Raw genomic sequence first — 21,312 nt, forward strand, 5'->3', positions numbered from 1 at the left:
ATTGCTGCTGTACATCTGCTCCTAATGCTATACTGCATTGAAAAAGATAATACAGAAGCAGGGTCTGGTCCAGTGGTTTAGAGTTGTTTATCATCCATAGTGTTCTGACTTGCAGAATCTACAAGCTGATTGTGTAATGCTCAGGTCATCCAGCAGTGGGCAGCTTCCCCCCCTCCCCATTCAACTTCTCTATACTGTATTACATCTCCACAATTCTTATACCCACAGTAGAGCTGAGTAGACAGTTTCATTAGCAATCTGCAGGCTGACTCTGATAGTTGTGCTGTTCTACCCTGGGTGTTGTAAAAAGCTGCATCCAGTCCTGGAAGAAGTTTCTCAGGACTGGATTCAACTTTTTTAGCCACCCAGTGTGGAGCAGTATGGACTTCAAAAGCAGCAGGCTAATAACCAGATTGCCAAGCTAATAAAGCTGTTTGCCCATCTCTAATTAGAGGGGTGTGTTGATGTTTCCTGAGCGCCTTCAATCTGTGTAATGAGTAAACCATACATCTATTGCAATAGGCCAGATCTGTGGGAGAGGAGGAGCAGGGAGGGTGGTGGTGGTAGTAAAAGATGGCTAGGGCGTCTCTCCTGATGCCTAGTGCTTTAGCTCAGGGATAAGGGTATTGCTGATGGAGGTTGGAGACGGCATATGTACCTGTCTTTGTGTCACAGTTCTGCACATTGAACGTGTTATTGATTTTCTTAGTGTCTGGATGGAATTAGAATGTTTTCATTCAGTCAGCAAGCAGAGATCTAAACCTACACTACACCCCCCTAGTAAACATGCCCGTTATGCAGCACATAGCTACATCATGCACGTCAGCTCTGCTACATCATCAGCTAGTATGGAATACATATTGGGATGATGTGATGTAAAGTCAATGAAGAAAACAGTCCTGTGTAATGATAGCAGTGGGCAGGAAGGAAAGCTAAGGGAGTGAATGCACAAATGGACCAATCAGTTCAAGATGGGGATCAGTATCCTATTTTATTGAACTGGTGCATATCTTTAGTATATATACAGAACCAAGAGACTTATGCCCCTATTACACGAGTCGTTTGGAGGAGCAAACGAGCGCTATTAGCGCTCGTTTGCTCCTCGTTCCCCGCTCGCTGCCGCCGCTATTCAACGCGGCGTCAGCGAGCGGGAGGGGCGGCGGGGAGCTGCTGGGGTGGCTGCCCGGGGGATCGCTGATCGTCCGGGCAGCCCATAGGATACAGCAGCGCCTGCTGCCGATGCTCCTATTCAACGGAGCGACGGCAGCAGATCGCTGCTATATCAGTCGCTTGTTTTTCAACATGTTGAAAAACAAGCGACTGCAACGATCAGCCGACATGAACGATGTCGGCTGATCGTTGCACTCTATTCCACGGGACGAATATCGTTCATATCGGCCGAATACGAACGATATTGCTCCTTCTCTACGACCCGTGGAATAGGGCCTTTAGGGCCCTATTCCACCGGACGATTATTGTTTGCATAATCGTTAACGATCTCAAACGAGCGCTATTGCGAAAGACCTGAAAACGTTCACTCATTTCCATGGAACGATAATCGTTACTTATGATCGTAATTGCGATCGTTTTTTCTTCGCTATTTATTCGCTATTGCGTTCGTATCTATTGCAAACGACCGAAAGAACGATTGCGAACGAGCAACGATAAAAATAGGTCCAGGTCTTATAAAGCGATCAACGATTTCTCGTTCGTTCGTTAATCGTTAACTGCATTTCAACTGAACGATTATCGTTTAGATTCGAATGATTTAACAATAATCTGAACGATAATCGTCCAGTGGAATAGGGCCCTTATTTAGACAGCCAGGATCTAGACATATGAATACTCAGAAGGGTTGGTTGAGGAGCTTTACAATGCTGTACCCTCTGCCAGCCATGCATTATAGTGCCTTGTGTATGTATACTTTTGTTTGTTGAGGGTTGGGTGGTGGTTGAGACTTGGGAGCCCTGAGGGGGGAATGTACCTTTTTGTAATGAAAAATCTTTAATAAAAAGAATTGAATAAAAAAAAAAAAGTGACTGATGTCATCTCTAACAGCCATAGTACCGGGGGAAAAGAAATACGCACGCTCCCTGATGCCAGGGAGTGCATAGGGCCATTGGTTTGGTATATGTATATATAGGTGAGGTTTATGAAATATGTTGTAGCTTGATAAAGATATATTGTGGAAACGCTGCTGTGTTAATGTCATCTTATTATGGAGGAATAAAGCTGAGTCTTGCCCTGGATTAGGGCTGTCATCCCCCCTTCTTTCAGCTAGGTGATCTTTAAATGGAACCTATCACCCCGGCATCTGACTTCCCGATAGAACCCCCATACTTACCTTGTCCTGCCATGGAGAAATTGCCACCTACTTGTTTGCGCACCCAATATGTAAATTAGATGAGACACGTCCAATGTCCTCTGCTCCAGTGATTCCCTATGGACATCGGACTTGTCTTCTAACTTGCATATTGGGCATGCGGGCAGCAATTCCTCCATGGTGGGACAGGCTCTATTGGGGTTGGGTGGGTTCTGGGGTGACAGGTTCCCTTTAACAGTGACATACCCTGTCTGCACTGACTGACTGAACACTCCTGTCACCCCTCAGGCTGTGCTCAATTATTTCCTCTTCCAGCTGGGTTTCTAGGTGGCGCTGAATAGCATAGCTCCAGGGGTGATTCTAGCCTCTCTGCTGCCCGAGGCGAACTATAGAATGACGCCCCCCCCCCCCCCCCCCCCCCGTCAATCCGCCCACATTATAATCCACTACTGCCCCCCCCCCCCCCCACTGCTGTCCCCAATAAACATAATGTTTGGTCCCTTGCTGCACAGAGGATGTCAGGAGAGGAGGAGGCTGACTTTATAGGAGAGGTCCCAGCAGCACAGAGGATGTCACGAGAGGAGGGGGCTAATCCTATAGGAGAGGTCCCAGCAGCACAGAGGATGTCAGGAGATGAGGGTGCTAATCCTATAGGAGAGGTCCCAGCAGCACAGAGGATGTCAGGAGAGGAGGGTGCTAATCCTATAGGAGAAGTCCCAGCAGCACAGAGGATGTCAGGAGAGGAGGGTGCTGATCTTTTAGGAGATGGTCCCCCTCTTCCCCCCTTATAGATGGTCCCCCTCTTCCCCCCTTATAGATGGTCCCCCTCTTCCCCCCCTTATAGATGGTCCCCTCTCCCTTATAGATGGTCCCCCTCTCCCCCCCCTTATAGATGGTCCCCCTCTCCCCCCTCCCTTATAGATGGTCCCCCTCTCCCCCCTCCCTTATAGATGGTCCCCCTCTTTCCCCTCCCTTATAGATGGTCCCCCTCTTCCCCCCATATAGATGGTCCCCCTCTTCCCCCCCCTTATAGTTGGTCCCCCTCTTCCCTCTCTCCCCCCCTTATAGATGGTCCCCCTCTCCCCCCCCTTATAGATGGTCCCCCTCTTTCCCCCCCCTTATAGATGGTCCCCCTCTTCCCTCTCTCCCCCTACCTTATAGATGGTCCCCTTTCCCTTATAGATGGTCCCCCTCCCCCCCCTTATACATGGTCCCCCTCTCCCCCCTCCCTTATAGATGCCCCCTTATAGATGGTCCCCCTCTTTCCCCCTCCCTTATAGATGGTCCCCCTCTCCCCCTTATACATGGTCCCCCTCTTCCCCCCCCTTATAGACGGTCCCCCTCCCGCCCCTCCCTTATAGATGGTCCCCCCCTTATAGATGGTCCCCCTCTTTCCCCCCTCCCTTATAGATGGCCCCCCCCTTATAGATGGTCCCCCTCTTTCCCCCCTCCCTTATAGATGGCCCCCCCCTATAGATGGTCCCCCTCTTCCCTCTCCCCCTCCCTTATAGATGGTCCCCCCCCTTATAGATCGTCCCCCTCTTTCCCCCCTCCCTTATAGATCGTCCCCCTCTTTCCCCCCTCCCTTATAGATGGCCCCCTTCCCCCCCCCTACCTTATAGATGGTCCCCCTCTCCCCCCCCCCCCTGCACAGCAGATAAAATTAAAACAAAAAACAGCACACAACTCACCTGCCCTCCGTTCCCCCGTCGAGCCTCTCTGGTCTGGTCCCGGCTGATGTGCGGCTGCCCGGGGTGTCCCGTCCTGTCCCCGGCAGCGCGCGCATCACAGAGCTCCCCGTGCGCCTGTGCCTGTGACTTCCGGCGCACGGGGAGCTCTCTGATGCGCGCGCTGCCGGGGACAGGACGGGACACCCCGGGCAGCCGCACATCAGCCAGGGGACTAAGGCTGCATTCCCACGTTCCGTGATCCTGACGGATCACGGACGTGGAATGCATGTACTGGAGCCCCCCCGCCCCCGGCCAGTATCTGTAATGAGATGCTGTGAGCGGGGGAGACTGTATTCATAAGCGCCGCGCTGTAGTATCAGCACCGCGCGGCTGATTTAGTACAGCGCGGCGCTTATGAATACAGTCTCCCCCGCTCACAGCATCTCATTACAGATACTGCCCGGGGGCGGGGGGGCTCCAGTACATGGTACAGTCAGGGCCGTTTTAATACATTGGTGGGCCCAGTGCACAGCCCTCAAGAGTGGGCCCCCCCTTACCTTTCTGCACATTGTATAATGTACTGAATTTGCCCCCACACTGTATCAAGAGCCCCAGTACATACAGTAGTTACCTTATAACACTATTTCCACCATTCAGTGATTACATATTACATAAAAACTGCACTAAACAAAACAGAAAGATATCACCATTGATACCATTACATAATACCGCCATACCATGACCCCTATCAGTACAAGCCTATAACAGAGTGAAGTTACATCCAGTGACTCACCGGAGGCGTCTTCTCCGATCAGAGTCTGTCACCTTTTCTTTTTCTCTCCATCCAGCCTGGGCCACCTTGAAGTCTTCTCCTGGCTGTGAATCTTCTCTCCAGAATCTGCCAGACAAATATTTTAGGCTCCAACACATCCAGTAGTTAGGTCCCTTGTACCCCTATACAGTAGTTACACCCCTCTGTACTCCTACATAGTTACACCCCTCTGTGCCTCCATAGTTTTAAGGTGTCCCTGTAGTATATAGACCCTCATATGCTCCTCCAGTTATATACAGCCCTCCTGTGCGCTCCCCCATTAGTATATAGCCCCCCTGTGCACTCTCCCCAGTAGTATATAGCCCCCTGTGCTCACCCACAATAGTATATAGCCCCCCTGTGCTCTCCCCCAATAGTATATAGCCCCCCTATGCTCTCCCACAATAGTATATAGCCCCTCTGTGCTCTCCCACAATAGTATATAGCCCCCCTGTGCTCTCCCACAATAGTATATAGCCCCCTGTGCTCTCCCCCAATAGTATATAGCCCCCCTGTGCTCTCCCACAATAGTATATAGCCCCCCTGTGCTCTCCCCCAATAGTATATAGCCCCCCTGTGCTCCCCCTCAATAGTATATAGCCCCCCTGTGCTCTCCATAATATATAGCCCCCTGTGCTCTCCCCCATAGTATATAGACCCCTGTGCTCCCCAATAGTATATAGCTCCCCTGTGCTCCCCAATAGTATATAGCCCCTGTGCTCCCCAATAGTATATAGCTAACCTGTGCTCCCCAATAGTATATAACCCCCTGTGCTCCCCCATAGTATATAGCCCCCTGTGCTCCCCCATAGTATATAGCCCCCTGTGCTCCCCAGTAGTATATAGCCCCCTGTGCTCCCCATAGTATATAGCTCCCCTGTGCTCCCCCATAGTATATAGCCCCCTGTGCTCCCCCAAAGTATATAGCTCCCCTGTGCTCCCCCATAGTATATAGCTCCCCTGTGCTCCCCAATAGTATATAGCCCCCTGTGCTTCCCAATAGTATATAGCTCCCCTGTGCTCCCCAATAGTATATAGCTCCCCTGTGCTCCCCCATAGTGTATAGCCCCCTGTGCTCCCCCATAGTATATAGCTCCCCTGTGCTCCCCCATAGTATATAGCCCCCTGTGCTCCCCCATAGTATATAGCCCCCTGTGCTCCCCAATAGTATATAGCCCCCGTTCTCCCCCATAGTGTATAGCCCCCTGTGCTCCCCCATAGTATATAGCTCCCCTGTGCTCCCCCATAGTATATAGCCCCCTGTGCTCCCCCATAGTATATAGCCCCCTGTGCTCCCCCATAGTATATAGCCCCCTGTGCTCCCCCAAAGTATGTAGCTCCCCTGTGCTCCCCCATAGTATATAGCTCCCCTGTGCTCCCCAATAGTATATAGCCCCCTGTGCTTCCCAATAGTATATAGCTCCCCTGTGCTCCCCAATAGTATATAGCTCCCCTGTGCTCCCCCATAGTGTATAGCCCCCTGTGCTCCCCCATAGTATATAGCTCCCCTGTGCTCCCCATAGTATATAGCCCCCTGTGCTCCCCCATAGTATATAGCCCCCTGTGCTCCCCAATAGTATATAGCCCCCGTTCTCCCCCATAGTATATAGCCCCCTGTGCTCCCCAATAGTATATAGCCCCCGTTCTCCCCCATAGTATATAGCCCCCCTGTGCTCCCTGATAGTATATAGCTCCCCCATAGTATATAGCTCCCCTGTGCTCCCCCATAGTATATAGCCCCCCTGTGCTCCCCAATAGTATATAGCCCCCGTTCTCCCCCATAGTATATAGCCCCCCTGTGCTCCCCAATAGTATATAGCCCCCGTTCTCCCCCATAGTATATAGCCCCCTGTTCTCCCCCATAGTATATAGCCCCCTGTGCCCCCCCATAGTATATAGCTCCCCCTGCTATATAACATTGAAAAAAACTAACACTTTTACTCACCTAGGTCCTCGCGTTCCTCTTCTCTTCCCTCCTGTGGCCGCACTTCCTGCGGTCACAAGAGGCTGCACTCCCCTCACCCTCGCGCCGACGCTCTAGTGACGTCGGGCGCTAGAGGGAGAGCGCGGCCTCTTGTGACCGCAGGAAGTGCGGCCACAAGAGTGAGTGACTGACAGGGAGGGAGCCAATGGCTCTCTCTCTGTCAGTGTCGCTGCTGCTGCAGCGCTGAAGCGCCGCAGCAGCAGCGGACGGGGGCAGCGGCGGACGGGGGGGCCCTGCAGGGGGCGCCATGGAGGGGTAAGTAGATTACCCATCCATGGCGCTCCCCCCTGACAGGCTGGTGGCCGGAGCCCTGTGCGACCGCATTGGTCGCACATAGCAACGGCCGGCCTGCTCGGGGGGGGCCCCTTTAACCAGTGGGCCCGGTGCACGTGCACCATGTGCCCTCTGGTTAAAGCGGCCCTGGGTACAGTCAGTGGCGGATTATAATGTGGGCGGCCGCCCGAACCGCTCATATTATAATCTGCCACTGAATGCCGCCCCCATGAAGATAGCTGGTGGCGCCGCCTGAGGCAGACGATTCAGGTCGCCTCATCATTGCGGCGCCCCTGCATAGCTCTGCCCGCTTGCTGGAACCTTCCCTCACTAACAGTTCACATAGGAAACTGCTGGTGACGCTGCTGCCTAACAGCTCGATGTAAGGGAGGGTGACTAACCGATCCTCTGCCGCCACTAACACTGGTATAACAGAATACCTAGAACAACATACAATAATAAATAACCAGCCACATAGACTTCTGGGACACTGCACTACATCTAATAACTGAGACCACAACAATCTGCACCCCTCCCCATAGAGTTAGACTAATAACTGCACAACATGTCCGGCCATGCACCAACATGTACACAGTGGGGGACATTTACGAAGGCTGCGCCACTGGTGTAGGCCAGGGAGAAGGAACAAATTTGCCCCTTCTCCCTGGTGTATGCCAGCCGTATCACCTGATGGGCGGGCAGAAGGCCAAGGTGTGGAGGAGGCGTGGCCTCCTCCCACACCTGATTTACAGTGATTTTTGCTTGCTCACAGGTGCTCAGGAGCAGTTGTAGATTCCTGCGCCCGCTGTAAGACAGGCGCATGTCAGGCCAGATTCACTAAGAGGTCTGTGCCTCTTAATGAATCGGGGTGGGCAATTGGGGGCTCATTCAGCAGAATAGGGAGTGCAGCTCTGAAGGATGTAACTCAGGATAAGTAATGTCTTGTATGTACACAGTGACCCCACCAGCAGGATAGTCAGTGCAGCTCTGGAGTATAATACGGGATATAACTCACGTTCAGTACAGGATAAGTAATGTATGTACACAGTAACCCTACCAGCAGAATAGTGAGTGCAGCTCTGTAGTATGACGATGTGACTCTGGATCAGTAATATATGAATTTTCTGTGGGAACAGAACTCTGATACATATACAGAAAGAGGAAGTATCAGAGATGGCAGTGTGCTGTACAGTGAGATTTACTGCCCTTGCAGGGTAACAGAAGATTTACTGCCAGCTAAATATAGAGATTACTGCTGGGAACCTGGGGAAGGAACGTGTTAGTGTCACATGATGACTTTATATACACTGCCCAGCATATAGTATCATACATAGGCTTAGTTACTGCTCAGTGTACAGTATCATAGGTTTCGATACAATTCCCAGAGTAAAGGATCATAAGTAGGCTTAGATACACACACGTATACTGGTTTACACTTTATGTTCTCTAATCAATCTCATACCTGTATTGCCCTGATGTTTCTGTGGAGACCTGTACACAGTTACACAGCACCAAAGAGAAAAGGTGTCCGCCTTTTCTAGTTAAAAAGACATCCTTTATTGCCGCAATGTAATTTATGTCAATGCAATGTATTGAAGACAATGGAATGACGGACGTTGTCTGTGCGGACGTCAAAATAATGATCATATGAATTATTTTTGGAAGTTTTTTGCAAATGGCAGACGTTATGTTCTAGTTGTTCGCACAGTTTTTCTTTTTCACCGTCCTTTCACTGTTTTTACTATTAAATTCAATGGAAATTTCAATTAAGACACATCCAAAGGGCAATTAGTCTCACTGCTGCTATAATGTGCCTGCACTCACACTCAGCTATACACACTGCTGCTATAATGTGCCTGCACTCACACTCAGCTATACACACTGCTGTTTAGAAGCTTTTGTCTGTCCTCCAGCACAGCTTTGTGATTCTCTATCATCTAGCATCCCCCCCCAACTGCTAAAAAAAATTTCCACAAAAATAATGAGGCTCTTGGTTACCATTTGCAAACAGTGTAAACCATCCCACCATGATAAGGTGGCCTCATGCTCGGGGCAGACCCTACACTGCACTATGGCCTCTCCATGTATGTAATATGCAAGTCTATACTTACCAGCCACGCTGCTTGTGATCCTGTTCTCTGACTCTCTCATTCTCACGCAAGCTGTATCTTCAGGCCTCGCCTCCTCTGGCTGTCAGTCATTCCAGAGGAGGCAGCAGCCTGAGGACCAGGTGCTGCCAGATCACAAGCAGCGTGGCTGGTAAGTATAGACTGTGTTTGTGATCTGGAAACTGTATATGTACATATCTGCACTGTTTATGTTTCTTGGCCACACAAACCCCTGTATACACAGGACGATGTGCGGCTGATAAATTTTTGAACATGGTCAAAAGATGGGATCAGCCAATAATTGGGAATTTGCCCGGCCCTCGGCTGAGCGCTACCCTTTTCACACAGCTGATTATCAGTTGCAGGAGCGTCTCTAGTGATGCTCCTGACCGATAATCGGCTGTGTAAAAGGTCCCCAAAAACACTGCAGGTTTATTCTGGTGTGCACCACACTGGGCCCCCTTTCCACTAGCAGGTGAGTAGATATACGACACCGCCTGTAAATTCAGAAACGAACGTTAAATAAAGATATTTGGATGATGAGAAAACTACGTAGTCACCTGACGCATTGTGCCGCACACGGTCACAGCCCTTTGTGTGAGAATCCAGCAGATACCAGGAGGTTGTGTGTACTCCGATTAAATTGTACTTAACATTATGGACCAATAAATCAGGAGGTGACCAGAGCTCGAGCATCACTCCCTATATAAGGATGCCAGGGAGTGGCAGCGCTCCTCATCCGTGTAGCCTTTCGTGTGCACAGGTAAGTCGCTCACCTATGGGAATATCTGGGGGCAGTAAGATAGGGGTACTTACAGGTTTGGATTTTCATCTCCAACACTTTCTGGCAGGCACCACAATGACCGTGTCCTATACCCTGGAGGTGGCCAATGCCAGATTTGGTGGCTTCTCCAAACTTCTCTTCCGCTGGAAAGGAAGCATCTACAAGTTACTGTACAAGGAGCTGCTGGTATTTAGTGTCTGCTACACCATACTAAGTGTCGTCTACAGGTGAGACCACCGGGGCCAGCAGTGTACCCCATATCTATTTTACATGCAGAGCATGCAGGACAGGAGTGGCACTGTACAGTGTATATATGTACAGAATAAGAGCAGATACTGAGGATTACATCTAGTATACAGGACAGGAGAAGTGGTACTGTGCAGCATCCATATGGATTACACCCAGCATACAGGACAGGAGAAGTAGCACTGTGCAGTGTATATATATATATATATATATATATATATATATATATATACAGAATAAGAGCAGATACTGAGGATTACACCCAGTATACAGGACAGGAGAAGTGGTACTGTGCAGTGTATATATGTACAGAATAAGAGCAGATACTGAGGATTACACCCAGTATACAGGACAGGAGAAGTGGTGCTGTGCAGTGTCCATATATACAGAATAAGAGCAGATACTGAGGATTACACTCAGCATACAGGACAGGAGAAGTGGTACTGTGCAGTGTCCATATATACAGAATAAGAGCAGATACTGAGAATTATACCCAGCATACAGGACAGGAGAAGTGGTACTGTGCAGTGTCCATATATATATAGAATAAGAGGAGATACTGTGGATTTCACCCAGCATACAGGACAGGAAAGATGTGGTACTGTGCAGTATCTATATATATAGAATAAGAGGAGATACTGAGGATTACACCCAGTATACAGGACAGGAGAAGTAGTACTGTGCAGTGTCCATATATACAGAATAAGGGCAGATACTGAGGATTACACCCAGTATACAGGACAGGAGAAGTGGTACTGTGCAATGTCCATATATACAGAATAAGAGGAGATACTGAGGATTACACCCAGTATACAGGACAGGAGAAGTGGTACTGTGCAGTGTATATATGTACAGAATAAGAGCAGATACTGAGGATTACACCCAGCATACAGGACAGGAGAAGTGGTACTGTGCAGTGTCTATATATACAGAATAAGAGCAGATACTGAGGATTACACTCAGCATACAGGACAGGAGAAGTAGTACTGTGCAGTGTCCATATATACAGAATAAGGGCAGATACTGAGGATTACACCCAGTATACAGGACAGGAGAAGTGGTACTGTGCAGTGTCTATATATACAGAATAAGAGGAGATACTGAGGATTACACCCAGTATACAGGACAGGAGAAGTGGTACTGTGCAATGTACATATAAACAAGATAAAAGGTCTTGCTTTTGTCACGGGGGTGAGCTGGGTGATCCGCTGGGATTCCGTAGTGTGCACATATCCTAAGGCAGCGTTTCCTAACCGGGGTGCCGCGGGATCCCGTTGGGAAATGTGCGCTGTCTCTCTAAGCAGCCGCGCAGCTTCTCGGGATGCACAGAACACTTTGATGTTCCGCCCGCACTATGAGTGGGCGGAACATTAAAGTAAGCAGAATATAGGAGCAGGAAGTGTCAGCGTCCTCCTCCTGTATTCTCTCCCATAGGCTGCCGGCACTTCATACCAGCAGCCTATGGGAGGCCGGGACGTGACCTCTCCGGCAGGCGTGATGATGTGACGTCATCACGCCTGCCGGAAGTCCCGTCCCCGCGGCTCGCAAGATGGAGCCCGAAGAGGAGGAGGAGAGCTGCTGCCTGCAGCCACAGCGCGGATTAGGTGAGTAGGATGTTTGTTTTTTTAAGGGCAGAGAAGGGGGCATTATTAGTTCATGGGGGGCACCTCTGGGGGCATTATTAGCTCATGGGGGGCACCTCTGGGGGCATTATTAGCTCATGGGGGGCACCTCGGGGGCATTATTAGTATATGGGGGCACCTCTGGGGGCATTATTAGTATATGGGGGCACCTCTGGGGCATTATTAGTTCATGGGGAAACCTCTGGGGGCATTATTAGTATATGGGGGCACCTCTGGGGGCATTATTAGTATATGGGGGCACCTCTGGGGGCATTATTAGTATATGGGGGCACCTCTGGGGGCATTATTAGTTCATGGGGGGCACCTCTGGGGGCATTATTAGTTCATGGGGGGCACCTCTGGGGGCATTATTAGCTCATGGGGGCACAGCAGGGGATCCTACATACAGGGGGCATCCCACATTCCTACTCGCTTTACTGCACATAACACCAAACAGCGCAGTTACTTTGGGAGCCTACAGGAGGGAGGAAGGGAAGGAAGTTGCTAGAAATGTGCGGAGCCTAAATTGTTTGTCTTGCAAGTTCTGAAGAGATGAAAAGTAGCTGGAAGAAATCATCATGGAGGATGGAGAGGAAAAGGGAAAGTGACTCCTCAGATCAAAGAAGACGTCACCTGTGAGTCACTGTATGATGGTTTTCTTATTTTGTAGAACATTATTTAGTAGGGGTGCCCCAAGGAAAAAAAATTTTTCCAAGGTGTGCCCTGAGGTGGAAAAGGTTGGGAAGCACTGCCCTAAGGGGTATAATCAGCTTTTATGGCTGTAGTGACAGATATATATGAGAGAGGGGGAAAGATCGCTGATATCAATTACAGTGGCGTAGCTACCATAGAGGCAGGGAAGGCAGTTGCTATGGGGCCCGTGGAGAGAGGGGGCCCAGAGAAGATAAGAGCCTCCTGTGTCCTTTTGCTTAACCACTTATTTACTGCAGAGTGTAAGTGACCCAGTGTTCTCTAACATTCTGCAAAACAAAAAAGGGTTAATAGAGCAGACAATTAGCTTTCTGCCTGACTACTCTGATAACCTCTGACCTCTGTTCTCTGAGTTCCTGCAGAGGTCAGGGGTTATCAGAGCTAATTGTCTTCTGTATTAACCCTTTTTTGTGTTGCAGCATGTAAGAGACCACTGGGTAACTTACACACTGCAGTAAATAAAGGGTTAAGCAAAAGGTAGTCTGCTCCTGCACCTATGTATATAACTATAGGATTCTGCCTCTGGCCACATAAGAATATATATATATATATATATATATATATATATATATAAATTTATTAGTGTGTAGGGGAGCGGGGGCCCCATACAGTTCTTTTGCTATGGGGCCCCATGAATCCTAGCTACACCCCTGGTTATTCATTATGTAGAGCAATAAACCAGTAAATACCTGACAGCGGAGCTGAACTGCCATCCTCCACCTGCAGGATCAGAGCTTTGTAGCAGAAGCACAGTTTTGATAAATGGTACCCATGGGGATGATGAACATACTGCAGGCTGTCTAGGAGTAGTAGTTACTGAAGAAGACTTAAGGGGGTACTCCAGAAAAAAATAAAAAATTTTTCAAATTATCTGGTGATGATTTGTAAATTACTTCTATTTAAAAATCTGTAGTCTTCCAGTACTCATCAGCTACAGTCCTGCAGGAAGTGGTCTATTCTTTTTTGTCTGACATGGAGCTCTCTGCCATTACATCTGTCTGTGACAGGAACTGTCCCCATAGCAGACCTCTCGTTCTCTGGACAGTTCCTGTCACAGACAGAGGTGGCAGCAGAGAGCACCATGTCAGACAGGAAAGCAAGAAGGAATACTTCCTGCAGGACATACATCAGCTGATAAGTAGTGGAAGACTTCCGATTTTTAAATAGATGTAATTTACAAATCTCCATAACTTTCTGTCACCAGACAATTTAAAAACATTATTTTTCCTCTGGAGTACCCGTTCAACTCACAGTTATGTTGTTGTGTAACACCCAAAGGGGCACATGCAGGAAGACATTATTGCTGAACCTTCTCCAGCTGTAAGGGATAAGCTCCGGCAGATTCCATGCGCTCTCTCGCCACCACCCCTTCCCCCCAGTGCTACTGCTTGAAGATGTGCCCGTCCCATAAGCTCAATTCTATTCAGGCAGATTCCGCTGTCCACCCAAAAAAGAATTGACACGTCAATACTTTGGACGGACGGCGGAATCTGCCAGACCATAGAATGGAGCCTATGGGACGGCCAGATGTTCAAGCAGGAGCTTATTCACACGATTTTCGTAGTGTGCAAGGGCCCTAAGCCTGTAAAGAGCTTAGTGTAGCAGGAGAGTCCTTGTACAGCTTTTTCTCCTGTCTTGCCAATTTTTCCTTTCTGGAGGACGAATAGGTCAATCCTGAGACCTCTGGGACTCACAATTTAAGACACTTTGCAAGAGATTCCTCAGCCACGCGACAATGTTAGAAATATGGTGGCTGAGAAACAGGTACTGGGATACTTCAGTGACACAAGGGTTAATGTGAGGAAGTCTTCTGTGTAGAGTTCACCTTTAACTTGCATTCTCCTTTCTTGACAACAGAAAGGCCCTGACAGATAATCAGAAGAAGCAGTTCGAGAAGGTTGTGAACTACTGTAATGACTACAGCGACCTCATCCCTCTCAGCTTCGTCCTGGGGTTCTATGTGAACCTGGTCATCCAACGTTGGTGGGCTCAGTACACCAGCATCCCCCTGCCAGACCAGCTCATGTGTGTGGTGTCCAGCAACGTTCATGGAGGAGATGAGAGGGGTCGTCTGCTCAGACGAACCCTGATCCGCTATGCCAACCTGTCGTCAGTGCTGATCCTGCGCTCAGTCAGCGTCCGAGTGCTTAAGAGATTCCCGACGATGGAGCATATAGTGGAAGCAGGTGGGGCCAGCCAGATGTTATTGGGGGTAAAATCCTAGATGGGATCTACAGAGGGTCATGACCAGGCCAGAGGTCAAGGGTAAAAAAGAGAGACACACACAGGTGAACTGTCTCTATAGGCCTGAAAGGTTTGCCTTCCCCTGGATGGGTGATAAGTAGCTGATCAGTGGCGTTTGTCACCAGTGGGACCACCATCAGTCATGAAAATGGGAGGGGGGGGGACAGTATGGCTAGCATTCCCAAGGTTCAACTCCTGACCCAATCAGCTGCTGTTGGCGACCAGCTCAAAGTTTGAAATAAGTGAAAGGTTCTGACCCAATCAGCTAAGTCTTTTGAGCACTTTTGTCAGAAAAATTCCCACCAGAAAAAAAGGAAGGATTTTAATCCCATGTGGATCTCTTTGTTATATATAGGATCCCTCCCTATAGTCCTGCAGTGTGTGTGTGTGTCTGAGTGGGTGTGGGGGGGTTGCAGTGATGGGGGGATCCATGTCTTCCTCATCTTCTAGGCTTCATGACTCACGAGGAGCTGAAGAAATATGAGAGTTTATCATCAGACTTCAATAAATACTGGATCCCATGTGTGTGGTTCACCAACCTGGCGGCTCAGGCCCGGAGAGATGGCCGAGTAAGGGACGACATCGCCCTGAAGCTCCTAATAAGCGTGAGTTCTGAGTGACACCATTGTGTCCCCTCAGCGATTGTTTATTCTGTATGGCTGTAGGGGGCACTGTAGCTGGCGGTGTCAGGGGAGCACTGCGGCTATTATGGGGGGGGGGGGGGGTAAGGGATGTGGCTTAAAGTGGAAGAGACAGATTAGTGGTTAAATCTCAATGTTTGTTTATATTGTACTAGCTATATGTTATGATTGTTGTCACTTCCGTCTCTCCAGGAGCTCAATAACTACCGCGCCAAGTGCAGCCTGCTCTTCCACTATGACTGGATCAGTGTCCCGCTTGTGTACACTCAGGTCTGTCCGGCTATAGGATTTCCATCGTAAGAGTAGAAAGAGACAATGAAAATAAAAATGTGGATGTGGCTCCAGTCACCTCCAGAGCTGCACTCACTATTCTGTTGTTATATCATGTCTTATACTGCAGTCACCTCCAGAGCTGCATTCACTATTCTGCTGTTATATCATGTCTTATATTGCAGTCACCTCCAGAGCTTCACTCACTATACTGTTGTTATATCATGTCTTATGCTGCAGTCACCTTCAGAGCTGCACTCGCTTTTCTGCTGTTATATCATGTCTTATACTGCAGTCACCTCCAGAGCTGCACTTACTATTCTGCTGTTATATCATGTCTTATACTGCAGTCACCTCCACATGACTAGTCTCCAGCACTGATATATTTCATCCTGATAACTGCAGAGTCTTCCTCCCAGGTGGTCACCATCGCCGTTTACTCATTCTTTGCCTCCTGCCTCATTGGGCGTCAGTTCAAGAGAGGGGATCCCATGGACATATATGTTCCCATATTCACGCTGCTGCAGTTCTTCTTCTATTTTGGATGGCTGAAGGTTCGTGCCATTGACATCTGTTTCCCATCCTAAGTGAGATCATGTGACCTGGTTACTGACCTAGGGGTTTATATTCAGCTGTGAGATCACATGACCTGTACTGACCTGGGGGTCCGTAATCACCAAAGAGAGCACATGACTTTGTGACTAACCTGTGTGTTGGGGGCATAATTTGCTGTAAGATCACATGACCTTGTGACTGACCTGGGGGATAGGAGTCCAGAATCAGCTGTAAGATCACATGACCTGGACTGACCTGACTCAAGGTAAGATACCATACCTGTTGTCGTCATGGTGACTTGTGTCCCCTCTGTCTATTTCAGGTGGCCGAGCAGATCATCAATCCCTTCGGAGAAGACGATGACGACTTCGAAACCAACAGGCTGATAGACAGAAACTTGCAGGTGAGAGGCGAACAGACTACTCCATTAGAGGGAAATATTGGCGACTACTACCCCTATACCTGTCCCTCTGGCTCATCCCACTCCCATCCTCCTGCCCCATAGGTTTCCCTCCTGTCTGTGGATGACATGTACCAAAACCTGCCACCCATGGGAAAAGACAAGTACTGGGATGAGCAGAGTGCGCAGCCGCCATATACCATCGCCACCGCCGCCGAGACCCTTAAACCATCCTTCATGGGCTCCACCTTTGATATGAGGTTAGGAAGAAGCAGCAGAGTCACAAACCCTCAGCTGTAAGATGTGTCAGGTCCAAGAGGGTTTTTACAATAGTAGTTTATTCTGATGATATGATGTAATAAAGGACATACAGTAATTCTTTGTACCGCTGTCAGGACATGCTGGGAGTTGTAGTATCAGAACAGTGGATCACTTCTGCAGAGTAACTAGCATTTATTTATTTTTTTCAGGATGGACATGGACTCGGAGCAGAGTCAGCAGGTGGCTGCCACCCCCAACCTTCCACGGGCCCGCACCCCCATGCTCAGCCGCTTCCTATCTTCTGCTGCGTCTCCTGCGGTCGGCATGAAAAATCTAAAGGGCCTTGGAGTGAGGAGCCATCTTGTTCGCTTCAGAGGAGATGGATTCCCCTCTCCCAACCCCAACACTCGCTATACAGATCTGGATCCTGATGGGCGCATCGATGAGGAGGAGACCACCGAGGACGAGAGGGAAAGTCGGGCTAGTGAGCCGCCTACCCCTAAAGTCGTATCTAGATTCCCCCGACGTCTGGAGGCCTCCGAAAAGCAGAAGAAGATGGAACAGCCGAGGACCGCCAACATCCTGATCACTGTGGATGAACCATCTGAGGAGAACATGGAGGACGACCAGGCTGAGTGCTGAGGACTCCGATAGTATGGAAACCGGCCTCATATAGGGACCATTCCTGAAGATGTAGACTATTGCTCCCTGTTATCAGTAAGGGACTGTAAGACTTGTAAATACAATCTATTGCTCCTTTTTATTAGCCATTACAGACAGACTGTAGTGTTCATCAATGGGATGGATGACAGAAACCTACTGCTCCCCATGATCCCTACTGTATGTCCCCAATCTTTAGTGCAGATACCCTCAGCCAATCACAGGCCCAGCAGTGACCCACTTCAGACTGTGATTGGCTGCGCAGTCATTTCCTGAAGGTGGAGATGTCACCAGGAAGTAGTGAGCAGCAGGGACCCGGCAGCAGTGGGGATTAGGTGAGTGGGTGACTGTTGCTTATGTTTTATTTTTAAAGCACCCTAACCCATTTTAATATGTAATACTGAAAATACAATAAATGTTGAGACAAAGGAGGCGGATATTACAGCATAAGCTGTGCAAAGCCACAGAGGTTGCACATCTGACCTGATGGATCTGATTACAGTGTGAACAGTGCAGAGCTGCAGAGGAGGTAGGATCACCAGAATACATCTAGCATGGCCTGACAGATATGATTACAGTGCAGAGCTGCAGAGGAGGTCGGATCACCAGAATACATCGAGCATGGCCTGACAGATATTATTACAGTGCAGAGCCACAGAGGAGGTCGGATTACCGGAATACATTGTGCATGGCCTGACAGATGTGGTTACAGTGCAGAGCCACAGAGGAGGTCGGATCACCAGAATACATTGTGCATGGCCTGACAGATATGATTACAGTGCAGAGCTGCAGAGGAGGTCAGATCACCAGAATGCATTGTGCATGGCCTGACAGATATGATTACAGTGCAGAGCCCCAGAGGAGGTCAGATCACCAGAATACATTGTGCATGGCCTGACAGATATGATTACAGTGCAGAGCCACAGAGGAGGTCAGATCACCAGAATACATTGTGCATGGCCTGACAGATATGATTACAGTGCAGAGCTGCAGAGGAGGTCAGATCACCAGAATACATTGTGCATGGCCTGACAGATATGATTACAGTGCAGAGCCACAGAGGAGGTCGGATCACCAGAATACATTGTGCATGGCTTGACAGGTATGATTACAGTGCAGAGCCACAGAGGAGGTCGGATCACCAGAATACATTGTGCATGGCCTGACAGATGTGGTTACAGTGCAGAGCCACAGAGGAGGTCGGATCACCAGAATACATTGTGCATGGCCTGACAGATATGATTACAATGCAGAGCTGCAGAGGAGGACAGATCACCAGAATACATTGTGCATGGCCTGACAGATCTGATTACAGTGCAGAGCCACAGAGGAGGACAGATCACCAGAATACATTGTGCATGGCCTTACAGATCTGATTACAGTGCAGAGCTGTGTAGGAGGTTGAATCACCAGGATACTTTGTGCATTGCCTAAAGGATCTTATTCCAGTGTGGACATTGCGCAGCCGCAGAGGAGGTCAGATCACCAGAATACATTGCGCATCACCTGACGGATCTGGTTACAGTGAGGTCGAATCACTATTCTAGTGATCACCAGAATACATTGCGGATCGCCTGACGGATGACAATACCATGTGGAGTCGTGGAGGAGGTCAGATCACCAGAATACATTGCACATAGCCTGACGGATCTGATTACAGTAAGATTAGTGCGGAGCCACGGAGGAAGTCAGATTACCAGAATACATTGCACATAGCCTGATGGATCTAATTACAGTAAGATTAGTGCGGAGCCACGGTGGAGGACAGATCACCGGAATACATTGTGCATCACCTGGCGAATCTCATTGCTGTTCATAAACTAAATAAACTTTAAAAGTTCTAAATATTTAGAATTCTTTCTTTTCTTCTAACAAATAAAAAACAGATTCTGCAGATCTGATATTGGCCACCAGGTGTCAGCATCATCCACTACATCAGCAGAGGGTATCACGCCATAGGATTAGATACAGGAGGCAGGATTACATATGAAAGGGTTAGATATGGCAAACAGAATCATACATGATAGGTTGAGATACAAAGCTCAGCAGACAGGATCAAATATCACTGGATTGGACAGTATTAGATATGACAAGATTAGACACAACAGACTGATATGATAGGATTGGATACAGCAGGCAGTATAACACATGATAAGATTAGATACAACAGAAAGCATCACAAATGATAAAATGACATACAGCAGACGGTATCACATTGCTCATTTCTATTTGACAATTCCTGGAATCCTTCTCTTCAGTCATGTGATCTCATAGTGACCCCCCTGGAAATTACATGTGTCTCTGTTCTTTCAATAGTGTCACCATCTCACCTAGCAGGACCTCTTGAATGTTTTTGAAACAGCATGGACTGTTCCACACCAAACTCTTTACAAGGGGGGGGGGGGGAAGAAACTCTTAATAGTTAATAATGATGATTATATATTTCCTGTCACACAATTATAATCAATAATTTGATGACAGTTCAGCCTCTGTGTACAAACTAAATTTATTAAGAGATGTTTAGGGATGGGGATTATTAGGCTGTTCTCCCAGCAGGCAGAGATGGTACTGCCCCCAGCTGCCCATGTGATGCTGTGCTGATGCATCATGGGATTGATAGCAGATTTATAAGGGAAAGAATGCTGTTGGCTGATCAGAAGTCACATAACCCAGATTTAGTAATGTAGTGTACAGATGTACCAGAGCTGGGATGAAACAGATGACACAGCAGGAATAATGGTGGTGAGTGTATATTAGATGGGCCATAAAGTAGTCATGCTTCTTTAAATACACAGGCTGATCAGACAGTATCATACATGAGAAGCATGGCAGACTTAGATACAGCAGCTGTTTAAAATATCACACATGATAGACTTAGATACAGCAGCTCAGCTCTTTAAAGGAGAAGTCCAAAGATAATTTTGTATTGTAATTGCCCCCCAAAAGTATTAAGTGTATATTGGTGATTTGTATAACTTTTGGGGGGCAATACAATACTTATTACAGGAAATGCTTATAAAGTGCTTTTTTCCCTGCACTTACTACTGCATCAAGGCTTCACTTCTTGGATAACATGGTGATGTCACTTCCTGGATAACATGGTGATGTCACTTCCTGGTTAACATGGTGATGTCACTTCCTGGATAACATGGTGATTTCACGACCCGACTCCCAGAGGTGTGCGGGCTGTGGCTGCTGGAGAGGATGATGGCAGAGGGAAGCTCAGTGTCCCCCCAGTGCCCTGTGTCCCTCAGTGTCCCCCTGCCATCATCCTCTCCAGCAGCCACAGCCTGCACAGCTCTGGGAGTCGGGTCGTGACATCACCATTTTATCCAGGAAGTGAAGCCTTGATGCAGTAGTAAGTGCAGGGAAAAAAAGCACTTTATAAGCATTCCCCGTAATAAGTGTATATTGGTAATTTGAGTTACTTTTGGGGGCCAATACAATACTTAAAATTTTTCAATCGACTTCTCCTTTAAGTAGACAGTATCACACATGATAAGCTTAGATACAAAGGATTAACAGGCAGTATCACACATAACAGCATCCATTACACAGCTCACCAGACAATATGACACATGGCAGGCTTGGATACATTGCCCAGCAGCGAGTATCACTCAATACAAGCTTAGATGTATGAGCTTTGGTCTGGCGTTTTGTGCCCGGTGTTGTGTCTGGGTGTCTGGACTGCTGGCCCAGGATTTGGGGCAGTTTTGCACCACCTGTGCAGTTCTGCTGGAGCCATCACT

The 21,312-nt window shown here is 48.4% G+C and overlaps 1 protein-coding gene across 1 annotated transcript; it reads left to right on the forward strand.

Moving 5' to 3' along the window:
- The first annotated feature begins 9,274 nt into the window (after positions 1-9,274).
- Positions 9,275-19,410, forward strand: BEST4 (bestrophin 4). The gene is made up of 9 exons (XM_069981221.1): positions 9,275-9,932; positions 10,021-10,180; positions 14,390-14,718; positions 15,227-15,381; positions 15,610-15,687; positions 16,107-16,241; positions 16,565-16,645; positions 16,748-16,902; positions 17,113-19,410. The coding sequence occupies exons 2-9, from the start codon at positions 10,029-10,031 to the stop codon at positions 17,543-17,545; spliced, it is 1,518 nt and encodes a 505-aa protein (XP_069837322.1). The 5' UTR covers positions 9,275-9,932; positions 10,021-10,028; the 3' UTR covers positions 17,546-19,410.
- Positions 19,411-21,312: the final 1,902 nt, after the last annotated feature.

This window comes from Dendropsophus ebraccatus, chromosome 8 (assembly GCF_027789765.1).
Source record: "Dendropsophus ebraccatus isolate aDenEbr1 chromosome 8, aDenEbr1.pat, whole genome shotgun sequence".
Classification (NCBI taxonomy): domain Eukaryota; kingdom Metazoa; phylum Chordata; class Amphibia; order Anura; family Hylidae; genus Dendropsophus; species Dendropsophus ebraccatus.

Bases quoted from the DNA above. Each gene is read 5' to 3' on its own strand.
- BEST4 (XM_069981221.1), top strand. From the start codon at position 10,029: ATGACCGTGTCCTATACCCTGGAGGTGGCCAATGCCAGATTTGGTGGC. The intron at 10,181-14,389 runs GTGAGACCACCG...TCTTGACAACAG, and splicing joins ATACTAAGTGTCGTCTACAG to AAAGGCCCTGACAGATAATC. The intron at 15,382-15,609 runs GTGAGTTCTGAG...CCGTCTCTCCAG, and splicing joins CCCTGAAGCTCCTAATAAGC to GAGCTCAATAACTACCGCGC.